A 20,189-nucleotide genomic window follows, 5' to 3' on the forward strand; every position below is an offset into this window, starting at 1 on the left:
GGGCAGCCGAAGGGAATGTTTGACCATTTCCTCCCGCTGAAGGACGCGTGGATCGTCAGACTTCTTTTTTTCTTTACACATATATATGCTTCTTTCGCGCGCGTTCTTCTTTGGCGCTGCGCGCCTGCTGCTGGCCGCAGCCGCTGTCGCGCCTCGGTTCCCGGGTCGCGCCATAGTCGCGCCGCTCCGTGAGATCACGTGCCATGTTGTCACGTGACAAGAGCTGTCCAATGAGGTTGCAAGCCGCCGCGCCGCCGATACCGTCATCCTCGCGCACCCGCGCGCCGGTGTTCTTATTCACCTTCCCCCTTCATCTCTAGCTGTAGTGTCGGTAGCGTACCGAGAGCGTTCGGTCGTTCAGTTGGTTCAGTGCAGTGACAAATTCCGAGTGTGTCTGCTACCTTAGCTGCAGCGCCTGCTGGTGAAGTCACGAGCGCTGCGTTAACGTTCCTACCGTTTGCTCTGTCATTTCGCACTTCCCGCGAGAGATGCCGCCTAACAGGAATCCGCCAATCAAGTACACGCAGGTAAGGGCGATCGCGCGGCGCTGCCGCGCGATTACTTTTATACGCTTATCTGATATGCGAACGAAACAGAAATTTCAGAAGCACAATAACGTGCGACGTGACAGAGAGGACGTGAGGCGAATGGATTTAACAGCTGGGTTGTCGACTCTCCTCATTCGTGTTCTGTTTTGAAACTGCATGTGCCCGTGGTTGCGCGCACGCGCCCTCTTTGAAAACTTCGCTCTGCTGGTATTTTTTCATGGCCGTAGAACATGAACAAATGTTACGTACAGCGTGCGCTGAGAAATTATTGAGAAATTAGAAAAATCGGGAAATTATGATGCATGATCAATCATCACAGTTTCTATATGCGCACACGTAGCTGGCACAGCTATGCAATTGTGTCCGTCAATTGGCTGCGACATAACGCAGTGCATTTTGTGTGTGGAAGAGAAATATATACGTCTAATTTTCTTTTTTTCTGCGTGAGTCTATTGACCTCAGGAAAAAACGCGGACATAATTTATTCGTTAATAGCAAATTGGTTATTGTTTCGACATTTCATCATAAGATCAAAATATTTAAATATATGAGTTTTAGACTACCAAGCAAAAAGTCAAACGAGAGGGGATCGAATAAGCGCTTGTTAACTTCATACTGTGACATAATGTCATTGGCATTGATGCAGTACTTATTATCTAGCTGCGTTTTAAGATACACTGCAGTATGCTCTGAAACATAGTTGTATAAAAGTGATACGAGTACAATGTGAAATCTAATTGAAACAGCTGAATTTATTTATTTATTTATATTTATTCGCGCTCAGAACATAATTGCGAAGGGGTTCTTTACAAAAATATATCTCGAAAGCGCAACCATATTCAAAGTTACGAAGTGTTTAGTTATTCATTGTTTCGAAAGAAACTTGACCTTGCACTGTGCGAGTCTATCTATATGAAACAAAAAATTTTGAGTGTTCACTTAGCATTATAATTACTTTCCTGAGATCTTCACTGATGTTTAGCAAATTCCTACAAGGTGCCTACTGGCCCCTGAAACCCTTGAAAAAGAAAATTATGTGTTCAAGGCCTTTGCAAGCCCTGGAATTATTATTCCTCCTTGAAAACCCTCGGGTGGTTTCAAAATCAATTATCTGAGCTGCTTTATTTGGTGGATCAGCGTGGACGCGGCAAACTCCCAATTTTGGAAACAACGATACAATTGAACTTGCCCACATCACATATGGAGGGAGGAGATCGTAGTATAGTTTGTTATACTGGCAATTCAATATCCAAAATATCATAGCTTTAAAGCACAGGAAGTATGCTTCACTGCATGACATACTTGACGCTAATTGCATGCTTCACCGCACTACACACCTGTGCTGCAGTGAAGCACACTAAATCAAATTCGTTATGATCGAATCCACACATGATCCTTGCTCATTCATTCTTTATGGCATGTAATTCCTCTCTGATACAATGCCTTGTTTGGTAGTGTATCGTAGGCATTTACTGGATGGCGTCGAAATTATTTGAAAAATAAATTTTGCATGATGGTGTGTGTCTTTTTAATTCTGAACAAAATACTAGCTGCTTTATTAGGCTCAATTTTCGCCAAAGTATTTTACTTTCAGTGATTGCAATACCACTGGAATAGATGTATTACTGTATGCTAATGTCCAAACAAGACAGAAGTTCAGGTAAAGATGGAGGCGTGACATGATGAAAGTCGTTGAACAGGATCGAAATGTCACTGTATCTAATATTTTGACAAAGGGACTGATGAAGACAAGTCCCCTAGCCTAAATGTTGGCTCCCATTCCTTGTTCAATTCCTTGTTCAATGACTTCTACACTAAAATGGCATGTCTGGACCCATTATAATACGTTCATGGCCGTAGACTTTACAGATGGTTGCTGAGAAACCTGAAGCCGCACCACCACTGACTGCAACATCTAAACATTCGGAAGCCACATCGAAAGCTTCACTAAACATGGCCTGTGAATCACAGCCACTTTTTTGCCGAACAAAACTGTGGCATTGGGATCATATTACACAATGAGGGATTAAGCAAACATAGTTGTGAATGAATTAAAGCGCAGTAATGGAGGATTCCTTTTAAAGGAGTACTGACACGATTTTGAAGTGCAACAAAACGGACGTTTTTGGTTTCCTTGGCATGTAGTGTTAACGCTCTCCCCACACCGCATCCGGGAAACACGTATAAATATTTAAGTTTGATTTTTAAAGTTTTCATCTCCCAGCATCTGCAAGGCAGCTTCACCGCATGGAGAGCCCTGTGACGTTTCAAGTCGGCTCACTTGGTTTGTGAAATCTGGGTCCTGCATGCAGCCTAAATCCCAGAAATCGCTGTCGGAGGCACTGGACGACAGTTCACTCATCATGAACCACGTTCGACTGACAGCAAAGGACAGCAGGTGCATATTTCGTGGGTTGCTGTCTGTCCGTGACGTCACGGGCCGACTTGACACGTCACTATGAAGCCGCCCTCTCGAAACCGAAACCGAAACTGCTGGTTGAAAGAAGTGGTATTAAAAATACATGCAATGCATCCCCAGGCATCAAGACACTCTTTTTAGGGTTATCGACACCCGTGCTTTCATTTAGAGCAACAATCCGAAAAATTTTTAAATTCATGTCAGTACTCCTTTAAGGCATAAAACTTGTTATCATTGTTAGCTAATATGGTGTACACAATTCCATAAATTTAGCGATTTTGATATTACAATATATCAATTTAGGCAGCTTACACAGACCTTACTCTATGTATTTGCTGGAAGCTAGAATACTTTTACCAAAACAATTACCACTCTTTTACTCATTTTTCACCTGCCACCATCATCATAGGCAATGATATGTAATACAGACATAATGGTGCTGAGTGCACTCGAAATCTCTCCTGTGTTTCGAGAGTACTTATTACCGCTACGATTGAATTGTTATAAGTAGCCCAAATCACCACTTTTATGTAACACAGAGGTAAAATAAAAATGCAAGAAAATGGTTCGTTTTCTGTAACCTTGCATGAATCACCACTGTCTTAAATAAATTGATAAACGTGAATTTCCTGCCACTTGCTGTCAGAAGCATGCTGATTCACAATGAGCTGAGCTTGTTAATACTTTGGCTGTATTGTCATGGTTTGCTACATGCAAGTGCAACAACTTGTCAGTACTATTGAAAACGATCGTGTTAACCAAATGGCTCTTGCATATGCATTGATTTCACAGATCTGCAACTAGTGGTAGTTGTGTAAAAACTAATGCTGATGTGTGCTGATGAAACAACCGCATCTTAACTTTTGTAACAAAGTACTGTAGGGAGGGTTGCTGATTGGGGGAGTTGGTCATCCATTAACATAGCGTGTATTAGCGCGGTACATAAAAGAATGGAACACAACACAGACGTAAAGATAGGTTAGCGCCTACCTATCTCTATGTCTGTGTCGTGTTCCTTTGTTTTATGTACCGCGCTAATACACGCTACGTACTGTAGGGAATCAGTCTCATCATTGAGCAAGTGTCAAAGAAAAATCTCTTTGCCATAAAAGTTTGTATGTGGTTTATGTAATTGCTTATTGAACAGAGAAGTTGCAAGTCAGTTTGTTCAAAGGAACATTTATAACGAAAACGTGAAATTAACTGTATTAAAACCAGGATGTAGAACATAAATTTTTAGAGTGCTTACTGTAAGTGTTATGAGGAGTGCATACAGGCAAATTTCGATATGATGAAAAGCTAGTCTACTGTGGCCACAGAAGCCACACATCAACACTGGTCGGTGAATAACAATAATATTTTAGTAGCAGGAAGAATTCACAACCAGATATTTGCGTGCCTGTATGCTGAAGGGTTTGTTTAAATAACCGATATGGGTGAGCTTCGCTTAAAAACATGGTGTTAAGTACGTCTTGTTGGTCTGGTTGGTAAAACATAACTATTAGCATGCTTTAGTAAGATGTGCTCATAAGTCCTGTCTCAAGCTTCGTCTACGAATGTCTTAATTTCCATCCCTCGTTTAGTAGCAATGGCATAAAGTGCTTAACTGTGCCGTTTACGCTTTTCTACTTACAGCTCTTCATAAACAATGAGTTTGTCAACAGTGTCAGTGGTAAAACATTCCCAGTGTTAAATCCAACCACTGGTGCAGTAATTGTGGATGTTCAAGAAGGTGACAAGGTATGTAAGGACTGTCGAAAGACTTTGGGCTATTTCATTCAATTCCGAGAAAAGCTTTTCAAATGAATATTGGCAATAATTATCTGAGCTACAAAAGAATTACCAATGATTACACTACTCCCTAATGCAAAATAACGCAGCTCTACGCATGTTTTTGTTTCGTGATATATTCAGGCAAACAATTTGAGAGAAACATGTATGTACATACAGTTACAGGCAACTCTTTATTTTCCACACATTTTCTTCCTTCAAGAAACATGCCTCTCTAAGTCCTTGATGGTCATGAAGGGAGACTTAAGGTCAGAGAAATAGGTGGATATATGTTCGACGTTGCGCACTGATGTCTCATCTGCGTGTCAAGCTCATTGGCTTTTATACATGACTCGTCAAAAGCTACAGAGTAATCACATGGCTTCTACACAGTTTGCATTGTACCTGCAATCAGATGACAAATTCTGCAGTGCCATCTCGTAGTCTTATGTGGCGCTCTGCTTTCCTCACCCTTTCATGTTTCGCTGTGCAGTGAGGGACAGGCGAGGGACAATGCGGGCGTGGCACACTGACCTTGAACGCAGGCGCGGGCGCTTAAGAGCAGCGCTGTGAAAAGTGAAATTATTAGCACAGTGTAATAAAGTTGCAGAGCAATTTTTGCATTGTTTGTTTTGTTTATTGGATTATCATTTACAAAATATATTTTTTTGCCTTGTAAAGCAATGCCACAGTTTTGAAAAGCTAGTGTCTAATTTATTTGATTTGAAACTGGCCCTTACTTGATTTTCTTTAAGCTAATGAAAAATTATTTCGAATCAGTTGGATGTAGACAAGGCAGTTCAAGCAGCAAGACAAGCTTTCAAGCTCGGCTCAACATGGCGAACAATGGATGCCTCAAGGAGGGGCCTGTTGCTAAACAAGTTTGCTGACCTGCTACAGCGTGATAAGGAGTATTTGGCTGTGAGTTCAGTTTCATTTCTATTAGCTTGCCCTAATGAATTCCTAACAGAAAAAATTAAAGCACACTTGTAATTTGGATCTCTTGACAGCATCAACAAATAGCGGATAAATCATGGACTCCTTTCTCTGTGGTACCTGACCCGTATTTGACCACTACAGGCAGGAGTTCTTGACCCACACGTAGATATTGAAAAGTCTTTCTGGTATATGTGATTTCTGTGCATGTCATTTCATTGCAGAACATAAGGCAGAACATAAAGTTGCATACATGTATATGAATTATTTATGAATAGTTATATGCACATCCTCTCCCAAGATAATAATTTTCTCTAATGTGACAAGCATCCTGTAAAATGCAATTTTCAGGCCAGCTCTTACACAATGTGTGTGTGTAGATATTTTTACAAGGTATGTTAATATTTGAAATCTTGGTATTGTTTAAGAGATATAAGGCATTTGATGTCTGGTCGTGTAGTGATTGACAGATAGTAAAGACCAACGAAAATGGACTAAGTTTTTCTTCTTTTATATTAATTGTGTCTGGATTCACAGGTCTTCACACGAGCACATTGTATTGCACGCAGCAGCAATCCAAATGCGCTGTACCTGCCTCTTACTTGCATGAAATCATATAAACGATTCATCATGAAAGAGCGTAAGGTGTGCAGACACACCTTACCCTCTTTCCAGAGAACCAGAGGGCACAACACAATAGAATTTGTGTTGTCCGGTTGATATATCAAGATGTATTCCAACATATCTGGGTGAAGTTTATCAATCCTTGTGATGAATATTATGGAGCAGAGACTTTTACAAATTACTGCTTCATTTTCTATGGCTCTGAGACCAGCCATACTAAGCAGTCGACAGTCAGTATCCCAAGCAGCTGATCCATTAGAGCACTGGCCAAGCATTCATCACGCCTAAAGAATAAGCATAGCCAGCCTTGCATGTATGGAAAATTAGCTGATTATGCTTGGATGCTTAAGTGGTAAATATTTTTACTTTTGCTTATAAAATTTTGGCTGGTATTTACTTTCAGTCAGTCAATTGTTTAAGAAGGTTTTTAATACTGTGACTAGATATTATGTCCCGAGTCGGGGCAAACTAGTAATGACAATTCACCCATGCTGAAGTTAGCATTGAAGCACCCTATCATTACAATCAGCTGCTTACAAAACAGGGTCGCCAACTTTATGAGCCTGGCTTTTTGTTTTGCCAGAATATTTCATAGGCATATTGAAAACATTAATTCTTAATTGTATCACAGTATGGATCCTGTGACGTATTGATATGCATTAGCTGCTTTCAGCGTAATGTCTTTCATCTTTTGTTTCAATTTGTAAGTGCAGTACAACCATCATTTGTGTCTCCTGCCAGCATCTTGTTCATTCTCTTTACAAAAAAGAGGGACTCTATACTCGGAGTGAAGGAGAATGCCGCTGCAGTTTTTTAAGCAGCTTCTTGCTAATATGTGTACTTTCTGGGATTTACAGAGCCTTGAAGTGCTAAACAATGGGAAACCCTATGTAGAGGCACTCTTTGACATTGACTGTTCTATTGACTGCATTCGTTACTACGCTGGTTGGAGTGACAAAATTCATGGGAAGACTATACCAATTGGTATGTATGGTGTGAAACAAAATGCACGTACTGTTTGGATCTTTTCCTGTAAGCGAAATGGGCATAACTAGTGGCTGTGCAGCTAGCTTTAAAGGGCCCCTCATCAGGTTTGACAATTTTGAGCTAACGAGCGCAATGCATACACTGGGCGTTCACGATCACGTCTGCCAAAATTTGCAACGCTACGCGCCGCAGAAATGGGTCAAATTTCAAGGTGAACGCTGCTTGCCCTTCCTCTCGCGGGCGCGCGCTTTAGAGAATGAGGGGATGACGTACATGAGAAAATGGCCCTACGTAGATGGTAGTGCTGTGACGTCGCTCCTCTACGTAGACGACTGTGCTCTGACGTAGCAAACAGTAGCACGTGACACTTCGATAATTATTTGACACGACATGTGTAGTTTGTGTAATTTGTTGCTTGAATAGATTAATAAAACTTGAGAGAAATAATGAGACACACAAAGGGAATGTGTGCGTCTTTTTCATTTTTTTTTCGTGAATTGCAGCGAGATGCGCGGCGAATGCGCCTCCCTTTCCCATGCGTTCGTGTCCCCGCGGTTAGCGCATCGAGCAGACGCCAGCCCTGGAAACGCAAGTAATGTTGTGGCGCGTTCGAGCACTCATTATGCTCGTTTATTCTACCGCGTCCAAGTAAACGTTAATGCGGCACTGGCTCATGATACCGCCACTCTCGTGCCCGTACAAATGTCTCAACTTTCATGCCCGTCCCGCAGAAACAGGCAGTACACCACAGAGAACGCCGACAAAACACCCACGGCCGCTACATAAAAAAAAATGGTAGCGGCCGTGCAACGCTGCTCGCGTGCTCGGGCACGTCATGTGCACGTGACCATGCATGCGCATGACGTGTTCGTGCGTATGTGTCAAGTGAAGAGGGCAGGGAAGGGATTTGCCTTGCTAAGGCTACACGGGGCGAGTGGCAAGGGTTTGAAACTAGCCTTCTCGCATCATGGTTTCGCGCCGCTACAAATTATTGTTTTTCTCAGCTCGTAATGAACCGATTTGAAAAATTCTTGCGGCATACTGCTCTTCATTCGGCACACAACCAGTTCCAGCGTCTAACTAAAATTGGCTATGTGGCCTGGTGAGGGGCCCTTTAATAAAAAGAACATTTCTATAACCAATGAATCCTGCAGCAGTCCGGTGTAGCAATGTCACAGCAATTTTTTGTGTTAAACTTTAATGTGAAGTTTAATATACAACTGCTGCATTTTGCCATCTGACTTTTTCAAAATTCTAAAGCTGTTAAATGAAGAGCCCAGCTTTGACGTTGTTCAGAAAGCTTGCACTGCACTATAATAAATGCCTTTACTTATTAAAACCACTCGTGAATTACTTGAAGCACTTAAAGAATGAGTGGGCATGATGGCATTGTCTCTGTTTAAGAAAGTGTATATGTGCTTGGCAAGTACTGCTGACATGCCACGCAAAAAAAAAAGTGTTTAAGCTTCACAAAACAAAATGCTTGAGTACAATTTTGCATTTCAGATGGAAACCACATCAGCTTTACACGGCATGAACCAATTGGAGTATGTGGCCAGATTATTCCTGTAAGTTGGACTTGAGGCACAGAAGTGCTTCTGCCTATATAGTGGTGGTTTGCGAAATTGCTTTATATGCTCTTATTGACGCTTGTGGTTAGAACTAGAGCTGTGTGAATAGCAAAATTTCGGGTGCAAAGCGAATTCGAATATTGAAGTGTGAGTGCGAATCAAATCGAATATTTTTCGAATATTTCTCGAATACTTCGAAGCGAAACTGCAGAAAAAAAGAAGTTGGAGAGGATTCCTAAGCATATTCTTATGAGATAGCAACATGAAAGTGTTTCTTTTTGCTAGGTTGATGAAGTGCTGGCGTTGCATAGTTGTCTTATCAAGAATGAGGCAATGTACAGGTCAAATTGTATTTATATGGACATGATTTGGTGCAACCAAAGTGTTGCCGACAACACTTTATGCGTGCTAGGCAAAAATGCCATTTCCTCAGCCTCTCCTCCTCTTTCAACTTCTGTGGAAGCCCAACTGATGTGGCGGACAAGGGTGTGCTCCCTTCAAGTCCGGAGTTCCAAATCTGCCTCGTAGACGTCGATATATAAGAACATCTGAAGTTTTGGATGCTAAAAAGCTCCGGCGTCCGATTCTTGGGACTTCCTGCCCAAATTTCAGGTCCAAAAGAGCATTAATAAAGCCCCCAACTTTGCCACATCTTTCATCTCCATGTTGGAACCAGCATTTTTTTTTGGTTAATACATTTGCGACCGTAGCGGAGCTTGGAAGGCAGCTTTGCCGCAATACGGGGGTGTGATGAGGTGAAGCATATTGAAAATCTAGGGACCACTTTCAATCGGACGTTGACTGTCTCTTGGCTAAGTTCGACTGTAACGGGGCTTGAAAGGCAGCTTTGGCGCAATACGGGGGTGTGATGAGGTGAAGCATATTAAAAATCTGAAGGGGTCACTTTCAATTGGACGTTGACTATTTGTCTTTGGGAAGTTCGAATAGTTTGAATAATAAAATTCCAGTGCGAATCGAATAGCAAACATTATTCGAAAAATATTCGAAATTTCGAACATTCGCACACCCCTAGTTAGAACCAATCCACAGCATTCTTGTCTTTTATTTCTTAAGGTGCGTACTCAGGTCGTTTATCACTTTTAGTCAGCCAAGCCAAGCCAAGCTTTCGAAACGAACAAGTGGTAGGATACACCAGCAGTGCTGTTCATGAAGTGGTAGCAATCCTCCACAGAACAGTAAGTCGATGTCATTTTGCGAGCAGCAGCGCAAACTCGCGTGCTACTCTTCAAAGTCCGATACGACGAGAGCAGCGAGAGTCGAGCTACGCGGGAAACGCCGCCGGAAGCCGCGGCATGCGCCACAGCCTCCGTTTCACTGGAAGCCACGAAAGCAGCGCCGATCTCATGCTTTACTTCTTTTACCTTAGAAACAAACGGGAATTGACAAAACAACATATTCAATTTTCAGCCCTCGTTCTGGTGCGTGTAAAAGCATTAGACTACGTACAACAAAGTGCTTAAGACTGCATACGTCTGGTCATGGCGCTCGCGCTAGGCTGCGCGACATACCGGTTTTGTTACTTTTAAACGCGATTTAAAAATATAAATCCTACTCAGAGAGCGGTATTCTTGCATGTTCCAGTGGAACTACCCTGTGCTAATGGCCTGCTGGAAGCTGGGGCCTGCCCTGTGCACTGGCAATGTTGTGATTCTCAAGCCTGCTGAGCAGACACCACTAACTGCACTGTACTGTGCCAGCCTCATCAAAGAGGCTGGCTTTCCACCAGGTGTTGTCAATGTGATTCCAGGTTATGGTCCAACGGCAGGAGGTGCCATAGCCAGCCACCCTCATGTGGATAAGGTTGCCTTCACTGGATCCACTGAGGTATGTCTAGAACGCAGACTTTTAGTGATCTCTTCTGAGCCGAATACTTAGTTTTTAGATACATTTAATAACTCTATAGTGCTGTTACTATGTGCGGCCAATATTCTGATAGTAGAGCATGTGGCCACATAATGCGGTACTACTGCACAAAAGGGCACTTTTCATGATCAGGCACTTTCTCTTTACGTAAAGTTTGGAACTCCTCACTAGTTTGTTGCTATAGCCATTGGCACTGTTATCTGTTTGGTTGTGATCAGTGCCGTAGACAGGGATCTGATAGAATTATAGAGAAATGCAGCATTATCTGTAATTCTCGCACTGGTGTGCCTTGCCAGCAGATTCGCTGTGGTACCTGCTGGTTCTGTTGTGATTTATTGCAGTGTCTATCTGTAATATATCTGAATAAGGATTGCTATTAATTGGCAAGAACATTGCAGGAGAAGGGTGTTGGGATTTTCTTTCTCTGTACTATGACAAAATGTCAGAACTTCTATAACTTTGATTGTGAAGTTAAGCTCATTAACATGCTAGAGTGAATGCGTTGTATGCTAAGTTGAAGTCATTTGCCTTATGCAGCAAATGTATAGAAACAGTAAGAAGGAATATTGCTCAGTACCACACAGGGTTACGGATGGAATAACAGCATCAAACTGAACAAATTAATTGAGTGCAAGCAAAAAACTAAAACTTAATTCGGAGTGTCTTGCGAGTAAGCATACATATCAAAATGAAAGTTACAGAATGATAACCTCTCAAAAATTGCATTTCAGGTGGGAAAACTCATCCAAGAAGCAGCAGGAAAATCAAACACCAAGCGAGTCACTCTGGAAATGGGTGGGAAAAGTCCATTGGTTATCTTTGATGATGCTGATTGTAAGTATCTTTTTACACTGTTTTCATGATTCACTTCATCTGTAGTGAAAGTTGCAATACGAATTTATATTAGTCTCAACAGCCTTTACATTTGATGTCTATTTATTAAGTCTGATAGATGGTTATTACTTGCTTGCTATAATTGTTTACTAGGTTCGTGTTAGACCATTAGGAATTTTAATGGGTTTATTAGGCAGTTGAACTGTGATGCAGCAATTATAGGTATAATGAATGTTAGCTGTATGGAAGTCAACCTAAGATGAAAAATGTTTCTCAACAAAATCGTCAAAAATCAGGGAAATGCGATATTTGTTCGATGCCTTCACAAATTACTTCTGTAACCGCAGGCATCTTAAGATGGCTAAAGACATCATTTGGGACAGCAATTAATAAAGTTAAATTACTTTGCTGTCCTATTGTTTTCTTCGCCTTGCGTTGTGTCATTACCTTTTGCACAGTATGAACCAACTAGCCCAACTTGTTTTATTAAGTGAATACATTACTGAACTGCCATGATGTACTCAACCTTGATGAAAACCAACAGATAATGAAGCCCAGGAAGGTATAGGGGACATTAGTTCTACTGTTTTAGCTGTACTGCAGTAATTACGATATAAACGTGATGAAAGCAAAGTGGACAAAAAGACAACTTGCCACCGACAGGGACCAAACCTGCAACCTTCAGATAATGTGCCCGATGCTCTACCAACTGGGCAATGGCGGCAGTCATCCTCTCGTCCACTTTATCAGGTATTAATGTACATCCACTATGCGCGTCCGCTCTTGTCCACTTTACTTTCTTCACGCTTAAATTGCAAGTACTACAATACACTTAAAACAGTACAATTAACGTCCCCTAACCTTCCTTGGCTTCATTATCTGTTGGTTTTCATCAAGGTTGTATCAACAAAAGAAACGAGCCCTTAAAAATTCCCTTCTTTCGTTCATGATGTACTCATGTGTGAGTAAGCATCTTGAAATGAGTGTCAAACACTTGCACTCTAGGACCCAGTGGACATTTCATGCCATCAAGGGCTGTTGTATTCCCTGGCCAGTGGGTCCATTTGTGTTCAAAAAGCAAATCAGAAATCCCAGTGTTTATTTTCGACTGTGCTATGGGTTGTTAACATACAAATAGACCACTGAATCTCCCTATAGGAACTTACTCAAATAATATTAGCAGGTTTATTTCCTTATAGGCTATTTGTTTTTCTGTTGGAATTTTCCATAGGGTGCGATTGTGTTTCTATGACAGCTAATAAAAAATACCTTGTAACTATCAAATCAAACTTAATTCTAGTTACTTTAGCAGTAGTGTGGTAGTGAGTCTTTTGTGCTTGCTTAGTGTTAATGTGTCTGCCTTTGTGATATTGTGATTTGAGGAGGAGCAAATATTGCAACAGGCATTCTTGCTACATTGCGCTTTAGCAGTGCCAACAGAGCACAGAGCGTAATATTTTACACCCACAAGTAAAAATGAGAAATTTTTGTGTATTTTCTCTTTTTCTTACAATATAGGTCACTTTCTTTGCAGCTTTGTGTTAAGAATTGTGTATGCTTGTCTTGAGAGAGAGAATAAACTTTTATTCTGAGCAAGTGCAGTGTGTGCCCTAGGTGGGCAGCCTGCTTATTCCAGATTGCTGTGGCCATCTCTCGTGCCCGTTATGTCAGGCTGCACTGATTCTATGGGTCTGGGTCTGATAGCCTGGCCTCTCACTGCTTTTCGGTCATTGTTTAAAATTTTAATCTTGTGGTGTCAGGCTTTTCAAAAAGGCTTGTTGTTGAGCTAGTTGGTTCATTACTTGAGAAAAATTACTTGGCGCCCGTGTGTGTCAGTTTGTGTCGTCCCCGTGCTTTTTACGCTATAGCTATTTTTCTCAAGTCAGGTGTTTGTCTGCATCCTCATAACATTTGGCATAGGGTGTATGGAACATAACTGCACACGTAGATGTATGAGTGCTCATTTGATTAAATTTGTACATTAGGATTTTGGAAATTTTTTTGCAATTTTCTGAGGGTCACTGCCTCTTCCCTAGTTAGGCTGGTGTGAGGTGGCGAAGAAGTTCTTTCTAGCCTTCTAGCCTATAGTGTTGCAAAATGTTGCTGTACTTTTTGGGGATGTTGTCCTTCCTCCTGATCATGTCCAGTGGGAAAGCCCAGCAAACATGAGCAAGGGCAGAAGCATTGGCTGCTTCATTGAATATAGAAAAATATGTCATTTATTCTGTTCAGTAAAGCAGATTTTAAGGAAGCAAAGAAGAGACACTACTGTTACTGTGTTGGTGTTGTTTGAACATAATTCTACAATTGAGAAAATCTTTGCACACACAGTGGACCAGGCTGTCGAGATTGCTCATGGAGCAGTGTTTGCCAATATGGGACAGTGCTGCTGTGCTGGCACTAGAACGTTTGTACAAGAAGGCATCTACAAGGACTTTGTGGCAAAGGCCAAGCAGCTAGCCAAGCAACGCGTTGTTGGTGACCCATTTGATGAGAAAACTGTGCAAGGTCCTCAGGTGAGCCAGCTTTGCTAGACAAATTTCACTAGGCCATAGGTGGTTGAAATGCAGGCAACAAAATACAGGAAAACGCTTTTTTTCTTGTGCACTGCCCAGTCGCTGTTCTTTTTCTATTAGGATCTTTTGTATTACTCACTATGAAATATGCTTAGTATGTGTGAAGAGTTGCAATGTGTAATTTGAAAAATAGAACTGATGCATAGTGCCTGACAAGCGCTAATATGCAGAATATATAAGCTGTAGGTGCATCTTTGCTGGCTATTTACATATGTATTTAGCAGAAGTTAAATGTAGTATGGAACAAAAAATTTACCAAGTGCTCCTTTTTCACAACTAATTGCAGTTAGACTTCAACATAACAAAAGTTGGTAAAATCAGCACATTGTTATATTGAAATTTTAGTATATTAAAGTTTCACCTTCTATGCAAAGTATACCTGCTAACAGATTCTTTTTACTAATACAAGAATAAAATATGAGTACTAAGAACAGTTACTTTTTGGTGCATTTAAAGAAAGAGACATGTATACACTCTAAGAATAAATTGAGTATTTGGGGAGTATTTCTGCCACACAACAATAATCATCATCCGGCTTGCTCGCGTTTCCTTTCTTGAAAACCTGGCTCTCGTCACTTTCCTATCAAGAATGCTATGTTACGCTGATAATGCGCGCGCCGTTCGTCACAGGGAAGTGCCGGGACCGCGGTGATAACGCGAGGAAAGTACGCGAGGTGGATGACGATTGTTGTTGTGTGGCAGAAATACTCCCCAAATACTCGATTTTTTTCTTAGAGTGTATGTTTTATTTATTGAAAATGAAATGAATAGAAGTATTACTGAGGATGTTTTCATGATAATAAAACCAGCCGGCATTTGGCTCGGACAGTCACAAGAGCCTTCACTGCAAATTGGCATTTTCTGGCTATGTTCAGAAACTGCAGGGCCCATTAAATCTGTAATATTTTATTATTATATTGAAAATTTGGTTATATTGAACCATCACATAGAAGTTTTAACTGTACTTTAGCACACATATAGCAGTGCACGAGTCGAAGCTAGTTATTAGACAAGGCATATGCCCTTATTACAAATTTCAAAGCAGCACTGTTTCCCAATAAATGCTTTAAAACTTACAATATAAATGTACGAGTGTTCCACTTGCTTCTTATAATAAAATGCTTTTTTTTTTAATGCATTGAAGCTCAAATATCATTCGAACACCAAATCGTTTTGTTTCAAACTTTGTGAAAGCACATGTTGAAACTGGTGTTATCAAAATTTGTAGCAAGCGGACACGACTTTCAGTCACCAGCTACAATATGTGACTTGCAACATGCGCCATAAAGTAACTAGTTTAAAAGTTAGTTGGCAACACTTTATTCATTAATAAAGCATGCATTTTTATTTCCCATGAAAATAAGGTCAGGCAGAACAACTTTGCTGCGTGCCATGGGCTATTTTTTGAACTATTGTTAATGATTAAAAGAAAAGAAAATGCTCTATATATATCCCACAAAAGATGTGTGCTCAGGGCAAACTAAATAATAATAATAGGAAAGAATATTTGTAGTACAAGTATATCCTTCCGTCCTTCCACTGCCTCTCCACAGCACACTGCTGCCACTGCCAGCACCCATGCTTCGTGCCCACAGTAAGTTGAGGCATGGTTGAATGTGCTTTCAGAATTGTTGCTATCTGCTTTCGGCGTTCAAACATATCAATCAATACTGTATCGCATTGGTGTGCTGCTACTGTTGCTTGGTCAGTTTTAAACTACCTGTCTTTTTAATGCCCTTACAGGCTTGCAGCTGGCAGGCCATTAGGGTGCACATATGATGGCAGACAATGTCAGCTATCTATAATATACATCAAAATTTGCAACTGATAACATATTGTCAGAAATAAAATATGGAGCCTGGTTCTCCTGCATCTTTATTACCATTTAAAACCAAGCGTACAGGATGCTCATAGGATGCCATAAAGGAGACAGTAAATGGACGTCTCATATTCATGGGTCATTTCATGCCCGTAAACACGTCAGAGGTCACAATGGTCACTGCTGTATTGGAAAAGCACCTTACCCATTGAGTATTTGTCAATTCAACGTGCCAGAATGATAGTCAGTCTTTTGCACCACCTTTTCAGGTAAAGCAGCACCGTGAAGTGTTCATTGGTCTTCTCAAATTCCCTGTCTCTAGATTGACAAAGAGCAGTACACCAAGATATTGGATCTAATGAAGTCAGGCAAGGAGCAAGGAGCCAAGGTGGAGTGTGGTGGAGATGCTGTGCCAGGAAGCAAGGGACTGTTCATCCAGCCAACAGTGTTTTCAGATGTGCAAGATCATATGCGTATTGCAAAGGAGGAAATTTTTGGACCTGTTCAGCAGATCCTGAAGTTCAAAACACTTGAGGAAGTGATTGAGCGCTGCAACAACACTACCTATGGACTTGGCTCTGGAGTTCTGACCAAAGACATTGACAAGGCCATGATGTTTGCTCAGGGTGTTCAAGCTGGCTCTGTTTGGTAAGCTACTCTAAACAGCGGAGCTGTTTGAAGCCGGCCGCAATCTGTCCAACGCGAACAGAAAACCTCGGGCAGGTATGCACCACAGGAATTGGGCAAGACCCACTACCGGGTACAGCAGTTGCGAGCAATAAATGAACATGTGAAAGAAAGAAAGAAAAAAATAAAGCGAATAAAGACATAAAAAACAGAAAGGCAGAGAAACACAGTGACAGAGAGAGATAGAAAAAAAAACAGACACAAAAAAGAGATAGAAAAAACAGCAAGAGAGAGAGAAACAGAGAGAGAGAAAGAAGCAGAGAGAGGGAGAAAAAGATAGAAAGAAAGAGGAAGCGATAAAGTGGGAGAGAGAAAGGGAAGTAAGAAATAGAGAGAGAAAGAAATAGAAAGAAACAAAAAAATACAAAAAACAGAGAGAAACAAGGAAGGACACTCAGCTCCGCTCTACTTTCAGGCTTGGCACCACTAGTGCGAAGCTGCCATAATTTTTCTATAGATCAAAAGGGAAAACTAGAATTATTTGCACGTTGAAGGCTTACTCGCTGTGCCTTTGTTGTGGACTGAGAACTACTACACTCTTTTGCAACTCCTGCCCATTCCGGCATCTTACCAACTCCCGTAAAAACGGTGTCAAAAACAGCGCACTGTAGCCCTCTAAAGCAAGAAGTGAGTTTTAGGGTAATCAGCTCTGTGCTCATTTCTGTTAATAAAGCATGCACAGCTGTAACCAGCGCTATAATTCGCTGGCACTTACCATTCACAAGCACGATTCCCTCAGTTTTATAAAAATCACATGCAAATTGCACTTCAAGTAGTTAGTATGGAAGAGGAGAGGTTATGTCTCTTGCTAGGCTGATTTCATGGTACATGTGTATGTGCAAGATTTGTTACTTTTCATCTCTTTCAGGATCAACTGCTATGATGCGACAACACCACAGACCCCGTTTGGTGGCTTCAAGATGTCTGGACAAGGCCGTGAGCTGTAAGTGATATTGTAGAACTGCAATTGTGAAAACACTACCATGCCACGAGTGTTGCTGCCTAGCACTTCCTGGATTAGATCTTTCATATGTACATAAATACCGAAGAATGTAGACGTGGGATCAACCTCTGCCGAAGCACCATTGATATTAAAATACACATGTAATGCAGGGGTTGTGGATTTGGCTCCCACTGGCAGCAGGTTTTTTCTGTCAACTGCTTTCATTTCCATTTTGCTTAGCATTTCTACACTTCAAAATAAACTAAGGCGAAGCGCTAAAAGGACGACGTGGACTGGTGCAGAGAAACGACAGGCACAAAATAAAACTACACATAACTCCCCCGGTACTTTCCTTGGCTCTATTATCTGTAGGATTCATATACTTGTCACCGACAAAAAAAAAAAAATTTGACGCCTCGTTTCCCCTTCTTGCAATTCATATATAATGAATCCATTTTCACTAGCCCTGCTTGCCTTTGAAGTCATTCTTTGTAATTGTGAGCCAAGCATGCAAGCTAAAAAAAAGAAAACCCTTTTCGTTTCAGTGGATATGCTGGAATCAATGAATATGTTGAAATAAAAACGGTGAGTACTGCACCTACCCTTTTCATGCATAAAAGGGATAACTTTAGGTTAGACACATCAGTTATGTTGCCAGTCCTAGTGTTATACATACCACGTACAGCATCAATAAATATGCAGTGCAAAAAGATGCAGTTCTCCAAGCTAGTGAGAATCATTTTAGCTTATGTGTAACTACTAATTGTACTTGAAGCAAGAGATTATCTTTGATAACTATCATGTCACATTATTCAGATGCAACTCAAGTTCACACTCATAATATACATAGATTGCAAGGCATGCATGCATATGATGAATCTATAAATGGTACAGCTGGATACTGTGCTTTCGTAATTTTAGTTCTGCTGCAGCAGTAGACCTCATACTGCAATCTATATTTTAGTTTGCAAAAGATGTGTAAATCACTACACGTCAGTGTATATTGTGGCAAGGCTTGACTGCTGATGTAGCCACTGCCATCAGTAACAAGCAGATGCCAATTTGTAAACATCAGAAATGCTATAGACAAGTTTACAGAAAACTGTATTTTTGGCCAGCAGCTGCATTGTAATTTTATGCTGCTGTTAAATTGAGTCCTCATTGCTTGTTGTTACACATTGTATGTCTTTGTGTACTTTCAGATTACAATGCAGGTACCGCAGAAAAATTCGTAACCTTTCAAGCAGTGAGCAGCTCCTATGGTTTTTGTACAACGAAATTGATCCAACATACAAAGGTGTTCCTTCAAAGTCACAAGAAATTTTTTGTTGATGTTCATCGTAAAGACTTCATCTAGGTCAGCATACTTGCGCTGATCTTGGTAGTCAAGTTTTGCTGTATGTGTGTTTCTGCCAGTTTGTAATTTTTGAATAAATGTGAATGCCTGTTCTGGCTAGGCGTTGTATGCTTCTGTGGTTATGAATGCCTGACAAATGCCCAATTAACTTGTTTCCATGACATTAAGCTATGTGTTGCAGGGCTCAGAGTATTGTTTCCAAAGAACAAAGCCTGCACATCTGTAATACCTAACATGAACCAATGAGTGTTTAACAATAATTATTTGATAATATTTTGTTTGAAATAATGATTCGACCATCATGAAAAATCTACATAGTATGGGCCTGCCGAAGCCAAACACAAGTTTAACGACAGAAGACAGCAGTTTAGCCCATTGAATCAAGTAGAAATCAAACAATCATCTGTAGTCGGATACAACTTTAGAAGTCCGTGACATTTCTGCAGTATTGCCACAATGAACAAGCCCGCTTGTTAGTAGAAGGATTTCTTATTGAGAAGGGGGGGGGGGGGGCAGGGTGCGTCAGCAAACCTTCCGTCACTCTACACTCGAATGAATTTAGATACCTCGACATGTATATGAGATAGAAAATCTGTTATAATCTTCATTTCTTGTTTTTTTCATTGAGCGCATCTGTGCATGTGCCAAAGGTATATATATAAACAGTTGAAAGCAGCGCTTGTCCCTTGTGTACCTTTGTGTGCTGCGTTTTTTATTGCGTTAAGTAGTTTTTGTCAGTTATCGAATTACTTGCTTACTTTGTCCAAATATAAAAGTCACAGTTTAGCCGCAAGGGCGAAGCAATGAATGCGACAGCAATAAATTAACGCTATACGAAGCGAGGCTCGCCAATAGATACTCTCAGTTTGAACAGCGCTCCTGTGGCAAAGGCAGCCGAAGCAGCGAAGGAAACTAGCGTGCCTCAAGTGTCGAGCTGTGACACTTGATAGTTCGCGCTCATCTTCTGTTTGTTCGTTTAGCGGCGTCCCTTCAGCTCGAGTGACTTTCGTACGCTCGGTAACATGAGCGCGGACATCACGGAGAAAGCTTGAAACATTCCTCTTCCCCTCACCGCGAGAAAACCGCGCGAGCAGACAGCTGAAGGGCAATGTTCTCGCTGCGCAAATATAAGAAGAAGCGAGCAAGCTTGCCGACGAATTTTAAATGCGCCCGCCGCGCTGCTAGCGCCATCTCGCTGGTAATGAAAAAACGCTTATTATCGCCTGCCGTCTCT

At 41.2% G+C, this 20,189-nt stretch overlaps 1 protein-coding gene across 1 annotated transcript; it reads left to right on the forward strand.

The window, feature by feature from the left end:
• Positions 1-313: 313 nt before the first annotated feature.
• On the forward strand, positions 314-19,057 carry LOC119405098 (aldehyde dehydrogenase, mitochondrial). Its single transcript, XM_037671891.2, has 12 exons — positions 314-527; positions 4,603-4,707; positions 5,518-5,658; positions 7,155-7,281; positions 8,791-8,852; positions 10,458-10,700; positions 11,471-11,573; positions 13,905-14,089; positions 16,291-16,616; positions 17,524-17,598; positions 18,144-18,183; positions 18,801-19,057. The coding sequence occupies exons 1-12, from the start codon at positions 489-491 to the stop codon at positions 18,831-18,833; spliced, it is 1,479 nt and encodes a 492-aa protein (XP_037527819.1). The 5' UTR covers positions 314-488; the 3' UTR covers positions 18,834-19,057.
• Positions 19,058-20,189: the final 1,132 nt, after the last annotated feature.

This window comes from Rhipicephalus sanguineus, chromosome 1, assembly GCF_013339695.2.
Source record: "Rhipicephalus sanguineus isolate Rsan-2018 chromosome 1, BIME_Rsan_1.4, whole genome shotgun sequence".
Classification (NCBI taxonomy): Eukaryota; Metazoa; Arthropoda; class Arachnida; order Ixodida; family Ixodidae; genus Rhipicephalus; species Rhipicephalus sanguineus.